The 22,018-nt window shown below is 45.0% G+C and overlaps 2 protein-coding genes across 2 annotated transcripts in view; one reads left to right on the top strand and one right to left on the bottom strand.

Moving 5' to 3' along the window:
* LOC311341058 (uncharacterized protein) overlaps positions 1 to 10,675 on the bottom strand; it is a gene marked incomplete at both ends in the record, with an annotated part of 29,860 nt that extends 19,185 nt beyond the window's left edge. The window contains 8 exons of the mRNA XM_084465972.1: positions 64 to 189; positions 455 to 568; positions 1,149 to 1,271; positions 2,793 to 2,955; positions 3,620 to 3,741; positions 4,801 to 4,892; positions 4,999 to 5,166; positions 10,600 to 10,675. Of these exons, the coding sequence (XP_084322098.1) occupies positions 64 to 189; positions 455 to 568; positions 1,149 to 1,271; positions 2,793 to 2,955; positions 3,620 to 3,741; positions 4,801 to 4,892; positions 4,999 to 5,166; positions 10,600 to 10,675 (984 nt within the window). The remainder of the gene's footprint in view (positions 1 to 63; positions 190 to 454; positions 569 to 1,148; positions 1,272 to 2,792; positions 2,956 to 3,619; positions 3,742 to 4,800; positions 4,893 to 4,998; positions 5,167 to 10,599) is intronic.
* Positions 10,676 to 16,912: 6,237 nt separating this feature from the next.
* On the top strand, positions 16,913 to 19,502 carry LOC311340354 (uncharacterized protein; the record flags this gene model as incomplete). The annotated part of the gene is made up of 6 exons (XM_084465253.1): positions 16,913 to 16,999; positions 17,537 to 17,635; positions 18,190 to 18,294; positions 18,384 to 18,620; positions 18,701 to 18,884; positions 19,327 to 19,502. 6 exons carry the CDS (start codon positions 16,913 to 16,915, stop codon positions 19,500 to 19,502), a joined length of 888 nt encoding a protein of 295 aa, XP_084321379.1.
* Between the last annotated feature and the right edge of the window lie 2,516 nt (positions 19,503 to 22,018).

The raw sequence follows: 22,018 nt of genomic DNA, 5'->3' as shown, positions 1-22,018 counted from the left end.
GAGGAGTTGTGAACTGCACATGGATCACCGTGCGACTGTGTGGGAAAGGGTGTAAACCCATACCTGTGCATTCCAGGAGTCGTCTCCCTCTCTCTCCGCCGGCCCGTAGCGGTCCTCGTACACCTCCTCGTACTCGTATTCCCTCCCCTGCGGCTCGGTCCCGTTGTCATAGTCCTCATATTCCACAATCTGAGGAAAGAGGAGGAACGTTGTTTTGTATCCCAGAGACTTGCACACACATGCACATCGCCCCCACACACACAAACACACACACACACACACACCGACCCACAGACACACACACAGACACACACACACACACACACACACACACACACACACACAGGTTCCCATCATAACCATCCGTTCTAGTCATCCATTCACCTAGAACTGTAAGGTGCATGAAACGGAATCAGCACAAACTCCTCCCTCTCCGGTCCCCCTGGTCTCTCACCTCGTACTCTGTGACGTTGGGGCTGGCCGTCTCCGTGGAGAGGTCTGCATAAAGCTCACTGTAGTCATACTCCTCAAACTCCTCCTGCACGCGCTTCCTGGTGGACACGTCCAGCTGAGGAGAGAGCAGAAGAACACCCCGTGGATGAACACAGAACGGCCCCCGGAGATATCTCCATCCACTTGTTACCCCGAACAACTCGGGAGGAGGAGACGGAGAAGAGCCGCCCTGAACTAGCGACAGGGGATCACATCGGTGTGCCCAGAACCACGCGTGAATTTTTGATTCTATTTAAAAGGTCTCCGCCAAACTATTGAATCCGAAACACAGCCGTTAAAAAAAATTGCTGGAGCGTAGCCCCGCTGAAGTAGTAAAGGAAGATGAAACCGCGGGGTTGTTGGCAAGGCTCGCCACGTTAGGCCTTGGAAGCCTCGCTCACGTTTTACAAGGACGGACGTGGGAGAACGAGAGACAAGAGGGAGGGAGCAAGGAGCTTAGGGGGTAGAGGAGGAAGCGGAGGCCTTATTTCGTGTTAAAGACAATTATTTGTCGGTACATTTCCGTCCTCCTCGCTTGTATCTGTCCATCAACATGACTGACAGGCTCCCTCCTTCTGTTGTCGTTTTGACAGTGCTTTTGAGTTACTTTTCAGCAGCTCTGTGGGTGCTTTGGCCGTTGGGTGGCGGCGGCGTACCGTGTCCGTCTCGTTGAGGATGCTGTTGTAGGGCAGGTGGGTGTAGCAGTCGGGGATGTAGTCCTGGCAGTAGGTCTGGGCCGCTCTGGGGTCATCCACTATCAGCAGCTGCTGGATGTCTCCCTGGGTCACGTGAACACATGACAGAACACACACACACACACACACACACAAATACACACGAAAACATGCAGGCACACAGACAAAAACAAAAAAACACCCACACACAAACACCCCCCCCCCCACACACACACACACACACACACACACACACACACACACACAAACAAACAAAAACCCACAAGGAAAAAGCACATAAAAAGCAAACACATTAAAACACACACACACACACACACACACACACACACAAACACACATACAATCACAATCACACACACAAACACATTCACACAAACAAACATGCACTCATTCAAACTGCCATCCAAAAATGTGTAAACAAACATTAAAAGAAATAGAAATGAGTGAAACCAAGTGAACATCAAAGTGTCATGAATAAGAATTTTGTCTGCAGAACATTGGATTCAGCTTGACCAGAATAAGGACAACACTTCATCTTCATGATGTGACAGATGCCATCATCTATCTATCTCTGACGGGATCCACTTTTAAGTATGTGTGTGTGTGTGTGTGTGTTTGTATCTCAGTGTGTGCGTTTATGTGTGTGTGTGTCTCATTGTGTATTGAATTGGGGTGAGATCAAAGAGTCTTCACAGGCACTTTTCCTCCCTTCACTCAGCTAATGGCGTCCAGAGGTTTACTAGCAAGTGAAGCTAGTACATTTAAGTCCAAAGACTTAAAGTCTTTCTCTCCTGTTCTCTCCCCCTCTCTCCCTCTCTCTCCCCGTCTGTCTCTGTTTCTGTTTTAGTAAGGGAAACCGAAGAAGTCACAGAGAAACGCAGCAAGGCCAGAAGCACAGGGAGCTCTGTTTCACAGATGGGCTAGCTGAAACCATAATCCTCCACAAAGGTCAAGTTGAAATCTATTTAGAATGACGGCATATTGCTGATTTAAAAAGTAAACAGGACAGAACCAATGCTCGGAAGCTATAAAATCGTGCCTGGAGGATACCCATAAACTCTGTTGTTAGAACACAGGAAGAAAGGATGCCTTGTCCATCCAAATGGCTTCACTTAAGAACTAACTCAAGATCTTTGAGCAACTGTTAGCGTATTGATTATGCTCATACAAATTCAAAAAGGTACTATATTAATAACATTATTATATATAATTATTTAGAATGTAAAGCTCAACGCAAGTATAAACTGTCCTGAAGAATAGTGTGGCCACATGGCGGCAGTGTGGAGAGCGGTGCTAAGTTATGTGCTTTTCACTTTTTACCGATATATGTAACATGCAGCAACAAGCAGAGAAGATAACCCTGCAGAACACCTTAAGGCTCCTTTTTCACCTGTCACTCTTGTCTTTATCCGACCTCTTTTTTCCAGGTTGTGTTAAAGGGAATAGCTCCTCCAAATGTCGCCGGAGGGGGAATGGGGCCTAACAGTAAGAACCTCTGTTGTTAGCCGAGCTCCATTTTTTACGATTGCGCATTTGAATGGGCCCCTGAAAATGCACAGACACAACCACGAACACAAGAGCTCCAGGGGGCCAGGGGGGCCGTACCTCGAACACCTCCTCGTCAAGCAGGCGAGTGCCGAACACCGTCACCCCCCCGGTGCTGATGTGGGGGTCCGGGCCCCGGAGGAGCTCCATGGTGTCCACCTTCTCACAGTCCAGGTACAGCGTCACCGACTGGCCCTCCACGCTGTACGCCACCCGGTGCCACCTGGGACAGGAGGCAGAGACACACAAACCTGTCGTCTCCAGCTTCCTATTGGCTCATAGGGAGACCCTCGCCCAAATTTGAATTCCTCGCGTAAGCGAATGGCAAACAAATCGAAACACGGATCAGCCAATTGAAATTGGGTTGAATATGTCTTGGACCAAACGGCTAGAATGTCATTCTAAAGAAAGGGATCTAGTTTGTCTTTTCTATTTACTTCAATAATAAATATCCTTTAAATATCCTACTGAGTGAGTTTTGGTCCAGTGCCCGGCTAAAGCGCTCCATATGCTGAGACCAAACGCATTCCAAACAGCACAAAGCTGTTGCCCTGGATTTTGATTTACATTGCGGGTGTACTCAATAAATTTGACTCGAATTGATAGTCTAACTGGAGGCAGGTTGCCCTGAATGCCAAAACAAGGAGTATTTATTTAACAGGATGAATGTAAGTGCTTTCCTCATGGATATTTGTGTCTGTGAGTGTGTGTGTGTGTGTGTGTGTGTGTGTGTGTGTGTGTGTGTGTGTGTGTGCGTGTGTGCGTGTGTGTGCATGCGTGTGTGCGATTGACCATGGCTGCATGCAAACCGGCGTGTGTCTGAGCGTGTCAGTGTCAGCGGTGTGCAAGTGTTGGTGCGTGTTCCATCGGTTTGGCGTGTCACCCACTTGCCGTCGGCCAGGTTGATCTTCCTGAAGGTGGGGTAGAGTTCGGGTGGGGGCTGGCCCTCCTGGTCCTCATAGAGGAAGACTGGGGAGCGCCCCACCTCCAGCCCCAGCTGCTGGGTGCCCTGCAGACAGTAGAGGTGGAGGAGGAGGAGGAGTAAGGAGTCAAAGAAGGAGAGATGGATGGTGTGGCCGGTGTTTATTGATATATAAATGCAGACATTAAAGCGTCAAATATTGATTCAGCGTGTCCACGTCCATGTGTGTGAGTGCGCACGTGGGTCTGTGCATGCACGTGTTTTTGGGAAATGTGCGCGCGTCTGTATGTGTGTGTGTGTGTGTCTGTATCTGTGTCAGTTCTTGCATGTGTGCATATGCAAGTGTATGTGCTTGTGTTTGTGTGTGTGTGTGTGTGTGTGAGTACCACCCATAGTAGGGCCACAGCCAACACCCTTGGCATTCAGGCACACCCAATCAGAGGGCTTCATTTTTTGAGAAGCACACATGGGGAAAAAGCTGCACTCTATGTCAATTATGTGACCAATAAACATTAGAAAAATTACAACAAATCTTTGTTGTTTTATCCTTTCCACTTGGTTTTTCGAGTGACAGCGCATTTCACAAATGCCCGCCCCAAGCAAGCATGCATTAAGGAAAGGAAGACTTCTGCAGGTAGCTGCATTTCCCTCCAATGCCCCAGGGCCATATTTCCCAACAAGCTGTCAGTCGGATTTATTCAATGATGAAATTCAGACTGAATGTGTTGTCCCGGCTCTCTCCCGTCAGTTATCAATTAAGGTGCAATTTAATTGCATGATGCCTTTCCTAAATCTGCCATCTGTGTGTGTGTGTGTGTGTGTGCGTGTGTGTGCGTGTGTGCATGCGTGCGTGCGTGTGCGCGGTTATGTGGCCGCTATGCCAGGTAATGTGATGCAGTTTTGATATAGCTTTTTACTGCTTGTCTTGCTGCCTGTAACGTTACCCTATGATTAAAGTGTGCATTGGCAGGTTGTGTGAAGTGTAGGCTCCTATTAAGTATGACTGGACGGGCGGGGCCCATCGGATCTTCTCCAGGCAGGCCCACCTACACTTCAACTCCCGCCTACGCTCGTTGTATGTCTTTGTGTGTGTGTGTGTGTGTGTCTGGGGGGGGGGTGTCGCTGCGTGATCGCGAGCGTCTGTACCTGGGAGTCATACAGGGAGAACAGGAAGAACTGGGAGCCCTTGCGGGCCCTTATGGTGGTCATCACGGAGAAGTCTTTGGGGAACACAGAGTCTGAAAGGGAGGACGAGACCACAAACAAACGACCATGACTCATACGACGCACCACAGCGCCGACCGGCGTTCGGACGGCAACAGATGTGACAGATGTGCTCGTTACCAGGGAACAGCTGGCTGGTAGGGGCGCTCAGTTGAATCTTCTTGTCGATTTTGAAGGAGAGGTCGGTCTCCTCCCGACCCTCCCGGCTTGTGCAAATGCCCGCCTCCAGCGACACGCCCTCCATGTCCTCTGATAGGTCCAGTATTTTCAACACATCCACGGGATTGGCTGCGGATCGGGCAGAGCATAGGATGAGGGACAGAGGTACAGAAGATATCTTCAAAAACTGCCCGTGTATGTATGTGTGTACAAGTACAAAAACAATCTTTTGCTGCTTGATGTTGCAGTTCAATTAAAAAGATGTCAGGGTTAGGGTTAAGCTAAGCCTAAAATTAATAGTTTAGTGGTTCTTGGTTGCTTGTCAGATAAACCGGATAACTTTAAGGCATTTTTAGAAGAAAATAATAATTTTATTTTATATAAGGACATTCAATAAACAAAATGATAAATCGATCAATAAGAAAAAGAATTGTTTGTTTAATCAACTATGAAAATAATTGTCAGTTGCAGCACTCAATAACATAACCATAAACATATACTTATGGTCCTTTGCATGACCTTGCCTATTGAAGTTTCAGGAGAATGTGGAGAATGTGTTGGAGTTAGCCATGTGTGCTCCAAATACTCAAAAATGCAAGCCATCGTACTCTTGTATTGATTAAATGCGTTTGAAATGCAATGTGTGTTTGTACACGCACCGATGCACCCATGTGTTCACCTGCGTGACGATATGTGGGTCAATTCAGCCTGATTGAAAACCAGGCTGGGTCACATCCTAGTAAACCAACAGAAAACGCCCACATCTGTTTGGAGGAGCTTGGGTGAAAAGTCACTTGTGAAACGCCCATTTTGGCTTGCGGACAAATTAACAGATACATTGTGGTGGAGGACAGGAAGACCAATTTAAGAAGAATACCAGAGGGGGATGGAGAGAGAGAGACGATTGATTTGTTGACTAACTGTCATCCCTGGGCCACACAAACACACACATCTGCTGATGTCCACAATCACAGCGTCTGAGAATGTTCAAGAGAGAACACGTCAAACCCAATGCTTCCTGCCCGCACAGAAATAGGACACTCACAGACACACACACACTCATAGACACAGACACACTCAGACACACACAGACACACTCATAGACACAGACACACTCACAGACACACACACACACACACACACACACTCACAGACACAGACACACTCACAGACACACACACAGACAAACTCATAGACACAGACACACTCACAGACACACACACACACACTCACAGACACAGACACACTCACAGACACACACACAGACAAACTCATAGACACAGACACACTCACAGACACACACACACACACACACACACACACACTCACAGACACAGACACAGACACACTCACAGACACAGACACACACACACACACACACACACACACACACACACACACACACACACAGACACACTCACAGACACACACATACACACACATGCTCACAGACACAGACACACTCACAGACACAGACACACACACACACACACACACGGTCACAGACAACATGCACATATAAAAATGAGTAAATTGTATTAAAAGGAAAAGGGACCACAGAACTAGTGTAGGGCAAGGGAGAGGAGGGTAGGTGAGAGGAGGGTAGAACTAGAGGAGGGTAGGGGAGAGGAGGGTAGGAGAGAGGAGGGTAGTGGAGAGGAGGGTAGGAGAGAGGAGGGTAGTGGAGAAGAGGGTATAACTAGAGGAGGGTAGGGGAGAGGAGGGTAAGAGAGAGGAGGGTAGTGGAGAGGAGGGTAGGGGAGAGGAGGGTAGGGGAGAGGAGGGTAAGAGAGAGGAGGGCAGAACTAGTGAAGGGCAGAACTGGTGAAGGGCATGCCTCTACTGGTTTCTTTTAACACGTTGTCTGGGGCTTACGTCAACCCTCCATCTGCCTAGCACCTTCCAACACTCACACGCCACACACACACACACACACACACACACACACACACACACACACACACACACACACACACACACACACACACATATAGACACACACACAGCCACGCATCCACCCATACAAGACACGTGAAAATATTCACATGCTATTTATATACACATACATACATACACATTTATACAAATGTATGTTTTTATACACACACCCACACACACACATATATATATATAAACACGTACATAAATGCACATACACACACCATCACATGTAAACACAAACATGTGGGCTACTGAGCTCACATGGTTACTATAAAGGAGACTGAAATCCAGATGTATGCATCGTCCACGTCCATGTGCGTGTGAGCCCATCCATTTCGTCCCATTCGCCCATTGCAGGAAATCCTAATCCTAAATTCCTTTTTCAAAGTCAAATCACTTTTTGTCAATCCTCAAAACCTCCCCTATTAATATTCAGGTCAACGAGGGCGGATGCTATCCCATGACATACTATGGTGCGTCGGTCGTCACAGCTAGCACACAGCTACAACTCCAGCAGCTCTGAAACTCATACCCCTCGCTGTTTCAAACCCAAACAAGCAGAAGCTAAATGCTTGTAAGCGGCACCCCCCCCTTTACCAAAGTGAGATCAGAGTCGGGGTGGAGGGCGAGGTATTGCTGAAAGGCTGCGCTACAAGTTAAAGCGTTCTCCTTCACTCGTCAGTTGACGAGTTCAGAGTAGAAGTAAACTTATGAGGTAGGCAGCAGTTGACGGACCTCCGCAATGAAGGACCTCGAAGGCCGCATCGACAGACGATTGGCATCAACGGCATTTCGAGCCAGGAAGGGACAAGAAGAGACATGAACATTCTTCTGGCTATATGCACACACACACACACACATACACACACACGCACGCACGCACGCACGCACGCACGCACGCACGCACATGCACACAAACACCTACAGACACATGCACACACGTGCATGTGTCTGTGCAGTGTGCACATACACAATGCATGCATGCTTAAGCGCATGCACATGCACGCAGAACCACACACACACAAACACACACATACACACAAATCCACACACACGCACCCACACACACACACACACACACACACACACACACACACACATGTATATGTATATTTATATATAATATATACATACTAATTTATGTATCACCAGGTGTTAAGTCCACCTATTGTGATTCAATGCCCCACTGTCAGCCATTGTGGCACTAAGGCAGTACGCTGTGGCAGCAGGGGCATGAAGAAGAGCATGCACACACACACACACACACACACACACACACACACACACACACACACACACACACACACACACTAGCACATAGCTTATCTGATAGGAGAAAGCACTACTCACACAGCAACTGGGCGACAGCCAGAGGGCATCAATAATACATAGAACACATCACATATGGATTTCAAAGAAAGAGCAAGAGAGAGAGAGAGAGAGAGAGAGAGAGAGAGAGAGAGAGAGAGAGAGAGAGAGAGGAAGAAAGGAAAAACTATAGACAAAAAACAATTGAGAGGGAGGGAATTTGAGGCACTAAGAGAGAGAAACAAAGATTCACAGAGAGGCCATCATAACTATGTGTGTGATTGTGTGTGTGGGGCTAAATATTTGTATGCTTCAGACACCTTTTCCCTCAAGGGGCTTCTGCGACTCTCTAGGCCACCATTGTAAACAATTATTGTTTGCCTGGTTAAATAAAGGTTAAATAAAATATTTTCAACAATCTGTCATAACAATTCCATATCTGCTGGAGGCTTCACGGATAAAAACACAAATCAGTGTGTAATTTCCCCAAAACATAGACACATGCTGCATACCCACAATTTATGAGCATTTGTGCTAAAGACTAGACATTCTGGAAGCCAGATGTGTGTTTTTTGTGGGGTATGGTGTGCAGTGATGGTGTCGTCATGTGAGTGTTAGAAGTGTGTGTTTGGTTCATGCATGTGTGTTTGCAGGTCTGTCTTTGCAATTATGGTGTCATTATCTCTTTAAAGGCAAACAATGCCTTTTGGTGAAACAAGCATGAATGTTTAGCCAAAGGTGTTCACGGCCTGCGGATAGACTAACCACACACACACACACACACACGCATACATGCACACGTGCACGCACACAAACAGACGCCCACACACACACACACACACACACACACACAAACATACCCCCGGGAAACACAACCCCCACAAAGATTTGCTTCAGCTCTGTCATTACAATCTTACACCACTTTCAATAATTCTTCTCTTCACTTTTTTCATTCTATACCCTCTTTCTTTCCCAAATCAACTGTCTGAGAGGAACTCCTCAGAGAGCAGAGCAGAGCCACCACGAGAGGAGATGGAGATTGGAAGGGAAAGAAAGAAGAGTTGAAAGGAAAAAAGTGGCCGAAGAGGAAGTGAGCAGTGGTGGAACCATGTGTTTTCTGGCTCTGATCAAGAAAATATACTAACACACACACACACACACACACAAGCACACGGGCACATAGACAATTCACACACACACACACACGCACACACACACACACACACACACACACACACACACACACGTGTATACAAACCGCCCCCCCCCCCCACACACACACACACACATACACACACACCCACAGCAAGACATTGCGTGCATGCTGTGCCCTTTTCTAGTAATTCCTGCCTCCATTAATACTCTCCCAATGCTTTACAGTCAGCCCGCACTCTTTGCTGCCCTATCTGTGTGACTTGAAGACAAGGTGATAGGAGTGATATGTGATGGTGAGGAGAATAGAGAGCTCCTGAGATCCCCTATCCTCAACATCTTCCAGCCATGCTGTTTGAAGTTCCTGCTTTCTGCTGCTCTAAGTGCTTTTGTAGGCGGAATCCTTTCACAGACTTCAGTCCACAAGAAAGGCCGGGCCCATTCAACGGCAGGCACTCAACATCTGAATCACATTGTGAAATTGTACAATTGTAAAATGCACATGTTGAAAATGCAACCAATTAGTAACAGTGGAATGTAGCTGACAACTCTGTTTCTGTTCCTAATTAGTTTATTACACTTAGACATGTTTGGATCAAACATTCTGAAGAATGGATTAGTCACAGGATCATTATTTGAATTGATGATAATGCCTGTCTGTCAACTGTCTGTATTGAATTCAAAACTTAAACATTTCAATAAAATGTAGTTCATGGGACAGCTCTCACAATCAATTATTCAGGCATGATTCAAACATTGATAAACAGGATAAGCATACAAAAAGTAAAGTAAACGTTGCAGTTATGTTGTGGTATGTTATGGCTCTATTCTTTATTGGCACAGGTTAAAGATAACAAAACTTTGCGAAGATGTCTGTGGCCATGATCTCTGTAACTGATTAAAAAAAAACATAGCCTGAAGTCATGAAATTCACAGTCTCTGTATCATTTCATAAACTAAAGTGATAACTGAGAGAAGCATGCGCAGCCAATGCTCCATCAAGTTTATCACCCGTGATCTGTCTCCCCTGTAGGGTTGCCTCAACAACTTGAGCCTTGTCCAACAAGAGATCCCTATCCAAAAGGAATCTCCTCTTGGACCTATCCTATACTGCTCTGGCAGCTGGTCTCCCAGCCTCCTCTTTGAGACACTGAAGCTGGCCTGTGCCCTTCTGCACGGCCTTCATCCTGGGGCACTGCTCCACAGCTCTCACCGAATGACAGGCACCGTCCATCATCTCCCCAGACAGCTCTAGACACTTGTGTACCTGGTGGTCATAACTCAAGAGGTAACGCAAAGTCGTCACGTGAAGCGGTTTTACGTTTGTCCAAACCAAACTCAAACCGAATAAACTAGGGAATCGGGTCTGAGTTTTGAAAGCATTCCACTTTTTTTTTTAAATGACTCAGGTATGCCGTTCACGTACCTGATCACTACTTGAGCACCAGCCTTAAAACGAGCAACAGTGCATAATTCACAGCACGCAGCTTGACAGCCAGGTGTGTGAACATGTGCATGGCGCTTTTTACCTGATGCATAGAGTTTTTGAGGACAGGGTAAACACTGCAATTATGGGGGAGCTGGTCTGCTGGTTGTTATTTGAAGACAAAAAGTGAGAGTGAGACATAATGGAGAGGGAGTGATTGTAAATGGAGATGTTTACGTGTGTGTGTGTGTGTGTGTGTGTGTGTGTGTGTGTGTGTGTGTGTGTGTTCGGGAGGCAGGTGAGTGAGTTCTCTAAAAGCCAGATGTGAGAGTGCTATCCCAAAGTCACACCCCTTGAACTTGCTTGACCCCAGATGACCCTGGACTTTTAAAGGTCATTCAGGTGGCTCCCTTCACAGGCTCAGTATTGGAGGGGTGGCACTCTCAGGTGTGATTTGTGAGTGTGTGATTTTGTTTGTGTGTGTGTTTGTGTGTGTGTGTGTGTGTGGGGTGGGGGGGGGGGGGACTTACACACATTCCTTCATATGTGTGCGCAAACATACATACACACCCCCACGCACACACACACACACACACACACCAATGCATATGGTCGTGCACACACGCACACAAAATACTTTTTGTGTGTGTACAAATATGCAATGTGTGTGTTGGTGTGTTATGTTGGACATGATCAGACATGAACTTGGAAAAATGAAAAATGAAAAATGAAAAATTTGACGTAATTTCATCACATGCTATAGGATGAAGATGATGATGAAGATGATGATGACGACGATATACGGTGGAAGATATCTATCTGCTTCCTCAGTGCCTCTTGAATGACATAACAGGTGGAGGCAAGATGGCGGATTCCACCTGGCCAGTAAAAGTCCACGTTCAAACAGTATAGTTTCATGAGATAAATGTGTGGAAAGTGCACTTAAGTGTACTAGAGAAGCACATATGGGTGAAGGCTTTGTTGTGACTCTGTCCATACATGTACCATTTAGGAATTAGACCTTCCTTGTTGGGTTGCTGGTACAATAATCAAACTATCCTTTCTCCACTCCCAGTGGGGGTCGGTCAAGGTGATGATGAAATGTGGATTTTTAGATGTATTGGTGATAGCAAATGTACAACTTTTTACACACAGGCCAACATATACAGTAGGTTGCAACAAGCTAGTGAAACTGTAGTGGTCACTCAAAGGCATTATTGTTACTGCAAGTTATTGTCGTGTGGCCTCACAGTTCTACAGCCTGAAACCATGAGGCCCTCATGTCCCACTGACCCTGCTCTTTAACAGCTCGATTTAATTTGTGTTCAGACCGTCTGTCCCCCATTACTGCCAGGAATCAAGTGAAATATCCAAGCTATATGGGGCTCCCGCTAAGACAGCAGGTATGACGGAACAAGTCCAGACAGAGATTTGCGCCTACGGTTTCTAACCAATGTGCTTAAACTGCATGTGTGTTACAATCTGAACTCAACTGCCTTTTTTTACGGAGCTATAACGTCCCACACATTTGATGGTCAGCATTATTTACAAAAATACGTTATACTGCCCCAACTAAAGCCACGTCGTATTTGGTAGGCTATGTATAACATAAAACACCTGTAGCATGGATGCATCGACCTATAGGCTACCATTACGCCTTATTATTGGCCAACATGATGATTTAGGGTAGTTGAATGCACAAAGTTATTGACATTTGACAACGTTGGTTTATGCTGATAGACATGCTATTTGGACTCTTCCTTGTGTTAGGCATAAGTTAGGCCTAACTTTCTGCACTGTGACAATATAGTTATGTGGGCGCTCCCAAAGGTCTTCGGTAATTGCCGGACGAGCCTGAGCTAGAAAGCGATGGATGGAAGGGATGGGGGGAATTTACACAGAACATGAACTTTCGAGTGTAAGATACTGTTAGAGACTGTTATAGTGTTAGAGAATTCCATGAATTCTGATTAAGACAAGACAATACATAGCCTACAACATATGAGCGCTCAACTCAGCCTACCTGCTTGTTTAGCCGTCGTTGTGCTGCATAAGATCGTTATTAAAAAAACAAGACGTATGTGGCGCCCTGGCGTCCATCGATTCGTCATTCTGAACTTGCATGTGCCTGCGAAACTGCAGGTAAATTCCAAATGCGGCTCTCCAAATCACGGCTTCACGCGACACCTGCAGCAGAGCGGTGCCTGCGCGCGAACTCCGAGTTGCGTTGGAAGGGTCCCGGTTCAGCACCCGTGGCCGTGATACCTGCACCCGAGCCCAGTTGAAGAGTAGGAACGAGCATTCGCACAGAAAAGTGTAATAGCCTTCTCTTTTTGTCTGGTATTCTACCTGCACTATCTGCTGTGATATTCTTTGTTTTACTTTTGGGGTTATTATTGTTGGGTGAAATGAGTAGCCGTGCCAAAAAAAAGTGTTCTTATCACTGAGGGTTTCGTTCACCGGCACCTTCAGTCTCCCCCACACCGCCCCTTCCCAAGACCACCCCCCTACCCCCCTCCCCGTTGACCCCTCCCTCACAGGCGAATATCGGGGCGCGTGTAGTATGCTGGAGGAACGCCTTTATTTTCTATGATTACTGGTTTCGTTACTTGACTGATTTAAGGGACAGCTATTTCACTCTCTCTCTATCTCTATCTCTCTCTCCCTCTCTCTCTCTCAAACACACACACACACACACACACACACACACACACACACACACACACACACACACACACACACACACACACACACACACACACACACAAAAAAAACTAAAAATCTACATCTACCTGTACCCGTATTTAGCTATACCTTTCTCTTCTATCTATCCAGACACACACACACACACACACACGCACGCACGCACACAGGCGCGCGCGCACACACACACACACACACACACACACACACACACACACACACACACACACACACACACACACACACACACACACACACACACACACACATACACACACAAGCATGCTACAACAGGACGACAGCACTGCCCGAACTAATAAAAATATGCTGCTGCAGATTCCAAATTCCAATACCTGTCTGTCTTTGCCCACCACGATGCTTTACATCTGCATTCTATCACACGCACACACACACACACACACACACACACACACACACACACACACACACACACACACACACACACACACACACACACACACACACACACACACACACACACACACACACAAACACACACAGACAGACGTACATACACACACACCCACACATGCCGGCACACACTAACACACAGACATACCCATACTCACATACCACATACCGTACAACAAATTCACATTATATCCTGTGGGGTAGGCCTATATCACTGTCTTTGAAGAGTCAAAGCACCTCAAGTTATATGGTTATGAAACTTTAGAGAATGAGGACAAAGGTTTACACAATTGCATACAAAGACACACAGCATTCATTGAGGTGAGTGTTTGAGGTGACATGTTTTGCCTTTATGACAATTATGAGTTGTAGTTCTAATAGTATAAGTAGCAGTAATATAAGTAGCAGTTTTAGTAATAGTTTTAAATTTCGTTTCAGAATTTTTTTGTAATATTGCTGAACATGCATGCACCATAAGTCCAATACTACTATAACAGTAAGTCTATTTTTATTTTTTATTTAATAACATCGGTATTCTACACAACCACCAGGTGGCGTCAAATTATTGGCATAATTCTTCTTTGGGAGCCTTCTATAGTTAATCATCCAAAAGTATGCCTATAACCTTAGCTTAAAGAACTGTGAATTACATGGCAAATAAAAGCGTCAATGGGAATATAAAACATGTGCAAGCTTCATAGCGAAAGGCTTGTAATAATAAAAAATAAGGAGACACACTGAATAAGAAGCCCCAGTAAAAACAGTTTGGAGGGTACACAAATAAATATATATCTTACAAAATAGCTCTACGAGAATGCCCGGCTATATTGTTGTGTTTACGATAGCCGGGACGACCATTACAGCAACTGTTGTGGACGAGCGAGACGATCAAACTGGGTTAGATAATGCCAGTCCCATGTGACCCTCTGGTCTGTGGTCTCTCTCCCTACACAGCAAATTCATGGGTGTTACATTTCCGACGTTTTGACAAATTAACGACGTCGCAGTGATAACTGTTGTACTATCTACACTAATGGTGTAGCTTCAATTAAACGTCATCGTTGATTGGCAGCGTTAGTGTCAATCAACACCTATTCGGTGTTGGGAGTTACATCCGGGGTATTTTACATCCACCTGAATCTTCCGCCAAGAAGTCCGCCATTACTTCGCCTGAAACTGTTGCGTGAGCACAACGTGGTCCATAGTTCTGTGGTAAGTAAGTTATGTTTATTGAGTCTACGTTTGAAAAACGTCGATAGATAAAGAACCAGTATTTGTCTGTTGCTTTTTCCGATGTATAAATGTGATTTTTATTTTTATAAAACGCTAGGTTTGAACAATGAACCATGCCACGATAGCTAGATACATTTCCCACTCGAAGTCAAACGTAAAGTTAAGTCGAGGCTGAATTAAAAGGTACATGTTTTTCTAAATGTTGCTAATCAACGAGGTTGTAAGCTAGTAAATTCGGTCAAATCTGTCAAAATAAATGTTTTTCTGCCGAGGTGTTTCTACGATCTTTATTCATTCATTGCGCCGTGGCCGAACTGATATTATGAATGTTAAGGACTGCGCCGTCGGGTTCTCGACTCTCTGGTACTTCCACACATGTCCACCACGGCCGAGATAACCCCACACCACCACGGTGTGGGGTTATCTCGGCCGTGGTGGAGAAGGAACTGGGGGAAAGGAACGTTGGCTTTGACTCTCTAAAGTCCAGACTGAACCGCTACATGGAGGAGGAAGGGGCGAAGTCCACTTCCACATGTGTCGAAGTCCACGTGTCATTTCTCCGACGCTCTGTTGTTCCGACCTCTCGTCGTATGCGGACGAGTCCAGCCGGAGGAGTCCGCATACGACGAGAGGTCGGAACAACAGAGCGTCGGAGAAATGACATGTGGACGAGGCGCAGCCTCGGCGGGAAGCTGCGCCCCCCGGGGGGGGGCTCCCAGCGAAGCCCCGGCCTGAGTCCAGCCCGCTCTCGCGAGGGAACGCAAAAGTCGGGTCTAAACATATTCGCAAAAATGTCACTTCCCGGGCGTCGAGCAGGGTTGCCAGATTGGGCCCGATTTCCCGCCCTAGCGCGTTGCAGCTAGGGTTGACAGATTGGGCAGCGCGCTGCAGCTAGGATTGCCAGATTGAGCTGGAAATCGGGGACAATCTGGCAACCCTGGCGCCGAGACGCTTTAGAAACGCTTGAAAATAAAAGTGAAGCGTAAAACTAAGCTCTGGTCGGCCGTGAGACGGGCGTAGAACGCTACCGGTGTAAATCAGTGCACATTTTTTCCAGTTTGCTAGAATTCTAGCCCATGTTGAAATTAGTGACATTTTAAAACTTTTGCATTTCTCATCATCAGTTAACGTCACCCTGACACGGTGACGCGGTGACGATGATTATCAAGGTGAAGTACTTCAACTCGAAGAAATATGTGAAGATATCTGAGCCATGTTTGGAAATGTTCATAGCTGAAGGTAAGTGCTAATGAGATAGGCAAGGTTAATGTGAAGAGGTGGTTGTCTGAAGGTGCTGATATTAGCTTGAACTTAACTTGTCTAATTGTGCTGTGTGGGTAGCCTGGAAATCCAGACCACATCTAGGGCCACAAAGTAAAATGTGCTTGCGCTACCTCTCAGTGCTTCAGGACCGTTTGGGTAGAAGCAATGTGAGCAGTGTTGCCAACTCTCAAAGAAAATAAGCAGGAAAATAAGCTACCGGGAAGCTGAAAACAAGCCCAAAACAAGCGACTGAAGAAAAAAACCCTGTTCCTGTTCCTGAATTCATATTTTTACCTGTTTTCTTATAGCGTTTAGTATTCAGATGTAGGGTAAACTAACTCTTTATTCTTTTTTTTATATATATTTCAGTTCGGGTAAAGTTCTCCATTCCTGAAGACAAGACCTTGACAGTGACCGATGATGGAGGAACTGAAGTCGATGCTGATGTGTTTCCAGAGTTGGTTACAAAGGACGTGTGCTTGGTCATCCATGATGCTGAAGGAGGTATGTTACATATAGTGAAGTATGTTCGTACGCACGCTAAAACACCAACTTGCATGGAGTTGCAATGCAGAGATGTTGCTAGTGAGGAATTGTGGTATTCATGGTTAAAGTGTACTTGAAAGTGTTTCTCTCCCCCCCCCCCCCCCCCTTTGCTAGAGTCGCCTGCCAGTGAGTCTTCAGGTAGCCTCACGGATACACTTTCCCTGTTGAGTAGTCAGGATAGTGAGGTCGAACTTAGCCAAAGCAAAAAGGCATGCTTGGAGGCAGAGATGTTGCAGTGTGTTACAGTGAAAGATGTGAGTCTGCAAATATTCATATACTGGACAGGTTGTGGTTTTGTAGCGACTGGTGAAGCTTAAATGTGTCGGATATTCGCCTTTTTGCTTTACTTTTACTTTTTTGTCCAACACCTGGATGTGTGCACCACAGAATGTTTTTTGTAAAAAGAATAAGCAGGACATTACTCAATGTACAGTTTTCACTTTGTTGAATGTTACGACTATTTTCTAGTGACTATTTTCTTCGCAATGATTTCAGTTGGTGAAGAATGTTCTGCTGGAGAAGCCTGGTGGTGCAACAGTCCTGAAGGAGTACGAGGACACTGGGAAAATATGTGACAGTTCCAGACGGCAGATGGTGAACATTTTAGCAGCACACATGACAGAAAAAGAGGGGTATGAGAGTCCTGAACATATTTGTTAATCATGGTTCTTCCATTTTATGTAGTACAAAAAAGCATGTAATATTGTATTTTTATTTGTTCATATTAGGAGAATTCCACAACGACAGACTAAGGAGAAATATGCACTTGGCATCGTCACTTTGTTCCCTTCCCTGCAAGATCCAATGTCAAAGAAAGGCTATGTAAGTTGTTTTTAATATTTTGAGGTGTCTACACGCACACCAGCTTGGAACACAAATGTCTGCAAATCGGGATTGTGATAAAAGTAGACAAGGGAGTTGTATATTTGAGCAATATAGCGCTGTAATGGGGATTCTGCTGTAGCCACAAGCAGGCTATCCTCCAGTTCCGACGATCGGAACCGGAGAATGCGTCGCCGGAGCATGCGTGCCCCCCCGCCAACAAACGGAACGGGGAGGCAAAACGGACCAATTTCCCCCCCCCCCCTCTCTTCTAGAGTACTCTGGTCATTGTAAGGACATAGATAACAGAGACTTGTTTTTGTTAGGAGCATTTCTATGATGCCCAAAGTGGATCAGGCTTCCTGGCTTGGAGGCTCAAGACTATTCAAAGGAAAACCAAATTTCATCCCGAGTCATCTAGTTCCCCTAAGGTAACTGCATTTCATTTTTAACTGCATGTCATTGGTTCTGTACCTGTACTTTGCTACTGACAATAAAGTTGAATCTAATCTGATCTAAGGCTGCTGTTGTGATGGGAGGTGGTCCAACACTCATCAGGGACAACAGTCAAGAAGATCAGCTTCAGGATGAGCAATGCAAAGAGGCCATTTCCTTGATGACTCATACCAACGAGCGTGACACCATCTTCCAGAAGATGCAAGAAACCTTCCATTTCCGGCAGGGGCTCATCCACAATCCTGAAACCTCGGCATCAGTCCTGGCCATGTTCCCAAGACTTTTGGACACAAAAGGATTGGTAAGTCTGTAAATGCTACAAGTGAAGTATTCTGCTTTTCGACTGCCTTATTCTCAATTGTCATTTGTGTTATCTTCCAGGTTCTTCAAGACTTCAGCCTTCTCCTCGGAGCAGAAACAGCAGCCAGACTTCTGGAAAGGTGGCCCTCATACAAACCAAAGTTGATAAAAGAAGCCGCTGCCCTGGTACAGACCCCGTTATTGCAGCGCCTTTTACAATCTGCCAGAGGGGAACAAGTGGAGTCATCTGCAGATTACCTCCCAGGTAAATGTTTATTGGTTTAAGCATGCCAATAAGTGAATGCGTTAAATGTCAGTGTTAAGGGCGGAGTTATAGATGCGAAAGAGTTTGTAAATGGATATATATGTATACACCAACTTTTAATCCACTCAAACCATACCATTTTCCAAGCTCATGTCCTCTAGATCTGAATAAACATGCAAAGACAGATATCACACCTTCCACCTATGTCATGTTCCTACAATGTATTTCCAATGTATTGCAACGCATTGATTTTCAATGTAAATCTATAATTCATGTTCAGCAGGGTCAGACCTTTATAAAAAAAAAAAAAAAAAAAAAAAGTTGGTTTTGTGGAAGGGGTTGCACGATAAGGCCCCCGTAGCTCACGGCCTAATTACTTATAAAACACCATCTCATTATCATCCCTTATTCTGGATTTTTATATATAACTTCCCCAAACCAGGTTGGGACAGCGATATGTCCACTTTACTCCTCCTGTTACACATCCTTTCGCCTCAGCCAGCTGGGAGGAAAAGGGGTCACAAGATCAGTGCAAGTGATGCCATTGACCACCTGGTAGTTTTTCGCAAGGTTTGTAATTCCGGTACAAAAACTGCTTTGAATTGTGGTTTGATTTAGACTTGAATACTTATTATTGTCCTTTCTTCCATGTTCCCTTCAGTCATGCCAGAGTCTGGATGAACATTTGGATTCTGATGAACGTCAACAGCCGTATCTGCTTGCCTCTGGAACCACCAAACGAGCCATCAGCGCCTTCTACATCGTCATGGATAAGAAGCTCATCCCGTGCCAGGGAAACACATCTCTTGCAGCATTCGATGAACTTTTCAAGGTCCATTTTGTCTTCAGTTTGAATTACGATGAGTCTCTTCGCAGTATGTACACGTTTCTCCAGACAACGATCTACAACATCGATGTGGGATCAACCAAAGAGAGTCCAAAACTAAAAGAGTTGCGAGCAAAGTTGCTGCATGATGTATAGGTGTTACATTTGTAGGACACTACTTGGCTCTAGTGGGGCCTTGGTTCAACACCTTAAACTGTTACATGGGTTGTATCCTGGCAAAAAGTTAAATTTAATATGTTCTCAAGATGGTTGTTGCTTAGAATTTAGAAGTTACTCTGGTTTCCGCAAACACCTGCAACGTGTACACTGCAACATTAATGTGACTGAACCAGGTTTGACAGACGAACCCCAACCTAGCACATCTTTAGGTACGCCGGCTCTGCCTTCAGATGGATGTGCCCCCTCTGTCCAAACTTCTGACTTGAATCCTGACTTAATCAATCAAAGGGAATGTTCTTTAGATTCAAAACATATGTGTGCTTCTGTTATTGCGAAGTTGCAGGGTAGTGGTGTGGCAAATACTGTTATTTTGTCAGTTGTAGAAAGTATGGAGGAATGTTTAAATTATATCCACACTTCAATAAAGAGTCAGGTCTTGGAGGTCGTGCCAGAGGGTAACCCGAGCAGAAGTGCAGTAGAGGAAGTGTTTGAAAATTTGGAGAACCCTTTTGCTGATCTCAACACCGATAGTAAATGGAAAAAATATTTTTATTCCAAATGGGGAGTTGTACAACCTGTAGAGGTGCATTTAGGAGTAAGATACGATTCTAAGATGAACAGAATTTCTGGAAATTACGAACAGGTACCAGTTAACGACACTTTCATCTATGTGCCTTTGTTTAAAACACTAGAGTTTATTTTCAAAAATAAAATGATATGCAGCCATATTCAATCTTCTAATTTCAGTGATCTATATTCTGACTTCTGTGATGGCTCTTATTTTAAGAGTAATCAGCTGTTCTCGTCCTGCCCTCATGCCCTACAGATTCAGGTTTATTATGACGATTTTGAAACGGCTAACCCTTTAGGTTCTAAGGCAGGGTTGCATAAGCTTGGATGTTTATATTTTACACTCCGAAATCTTCCACCTCATCTCAATTCATCTTTGATGAATATACATCTAATATCTTTGTTCCACTCACAAGATGCTAAGAAGTACGGCTTAGACAAAATACTCAAGCCTTTTATAGATGATGTGAAAAAACTTGAGGTTTATGGGATGGAAGTGTCTTTCACAAAAGAGCGCCTCTATGGCACAATATCACAGATTACGGGTGATAATTTGGGTTTAAATGGTATCCTTGGGTATGTGGAGTCTTTTAGTGCCACCTATTATTGTAGGTTTTGTGTTACAGACAAGGCCACAGCTCAGAGTGTATTTTGTGAACATGATCCTAGAGTCATTTTGCGATCTAAAGAACTGAATGAACAGCACTACACACATCTTGAGAATACTGGTGATGGTTCATGTTATGGCATCAAACGCAACAGCATTCTTAATGAGTTACGATATTTCAGTGTTGTAGATAATGTTGTCGTTGACATAATGCATGACCTCCTTGAAGGTGTGGCACAATATGAGGTTAAGCTATTGTTTGACTACCTGGCCAAGAATTTCCTATCCAGTGAACACATATTATTGAGAATTTACAGTTATAGCTATGGATACTTGGACCGTAAGAACAGGCCAACAAAGATCAATATTCATGGGAATGGGCTTGGCCTTAATGCCAGTCAAACAATGTGTCTTTTGAGAAACATTCCACTCATCTTTGCCAATGTTGTTCCAGAAAATGATAATCATTGGAATCTACTGTTGCTTCTGCTTGATATTGTGTACATAGTTTTCTCACCTAACATCTCTGAGGGAATGACTGTCTACTTGAGGTCTCTTATTGCCGAACATCATACATTATTCAAACAAATTTACCCCACACACAATCTTATTCCAAAACATCATTTAATGATCCATTATCCCTCTGTTATTAGAAAAATTGGTCCTTTACTTCATGTCTGGACCATGAGATATGAAGCGAAGCACAGATTTTTCAAATCTAGCATTAAAAACTTTAAAAATGTGACAAAGTCTTTAGCATTGAAACATCAGTTAGCTATTGCCTATCATTGGGAGGCGTTCACGGTTAGAGGTATTGAATCAGGACCAGTAAAAACCCAAATGTTAAGTGAATTAGATGAAGAAGAGCTGGTCTGTGAATATTTTCAACTCGATAGGTCCTCTACTGTATCTTCTACTGCATGGGTGAAATGCGACGGCATTGACTATCAC

The sequence above is a fragment of the Micromesistius poutassou genome (genome assembly GCF_964030765.1).
Source record: "Micromesistius poutassou genome assembly, chromosome: 3".
Taxonomy (NCBI): domain Eukaryota; kingdom Metazoa; phylum Chordata; class Actinopteri; order Gadiformes; family Gadidae; genus Micromesistius; species Micromesistius poutassou.
Note: the sequence above shows the minus strand (reverse complement) of the source record. Positions and strands in the feature narration are given on the sequence as shown.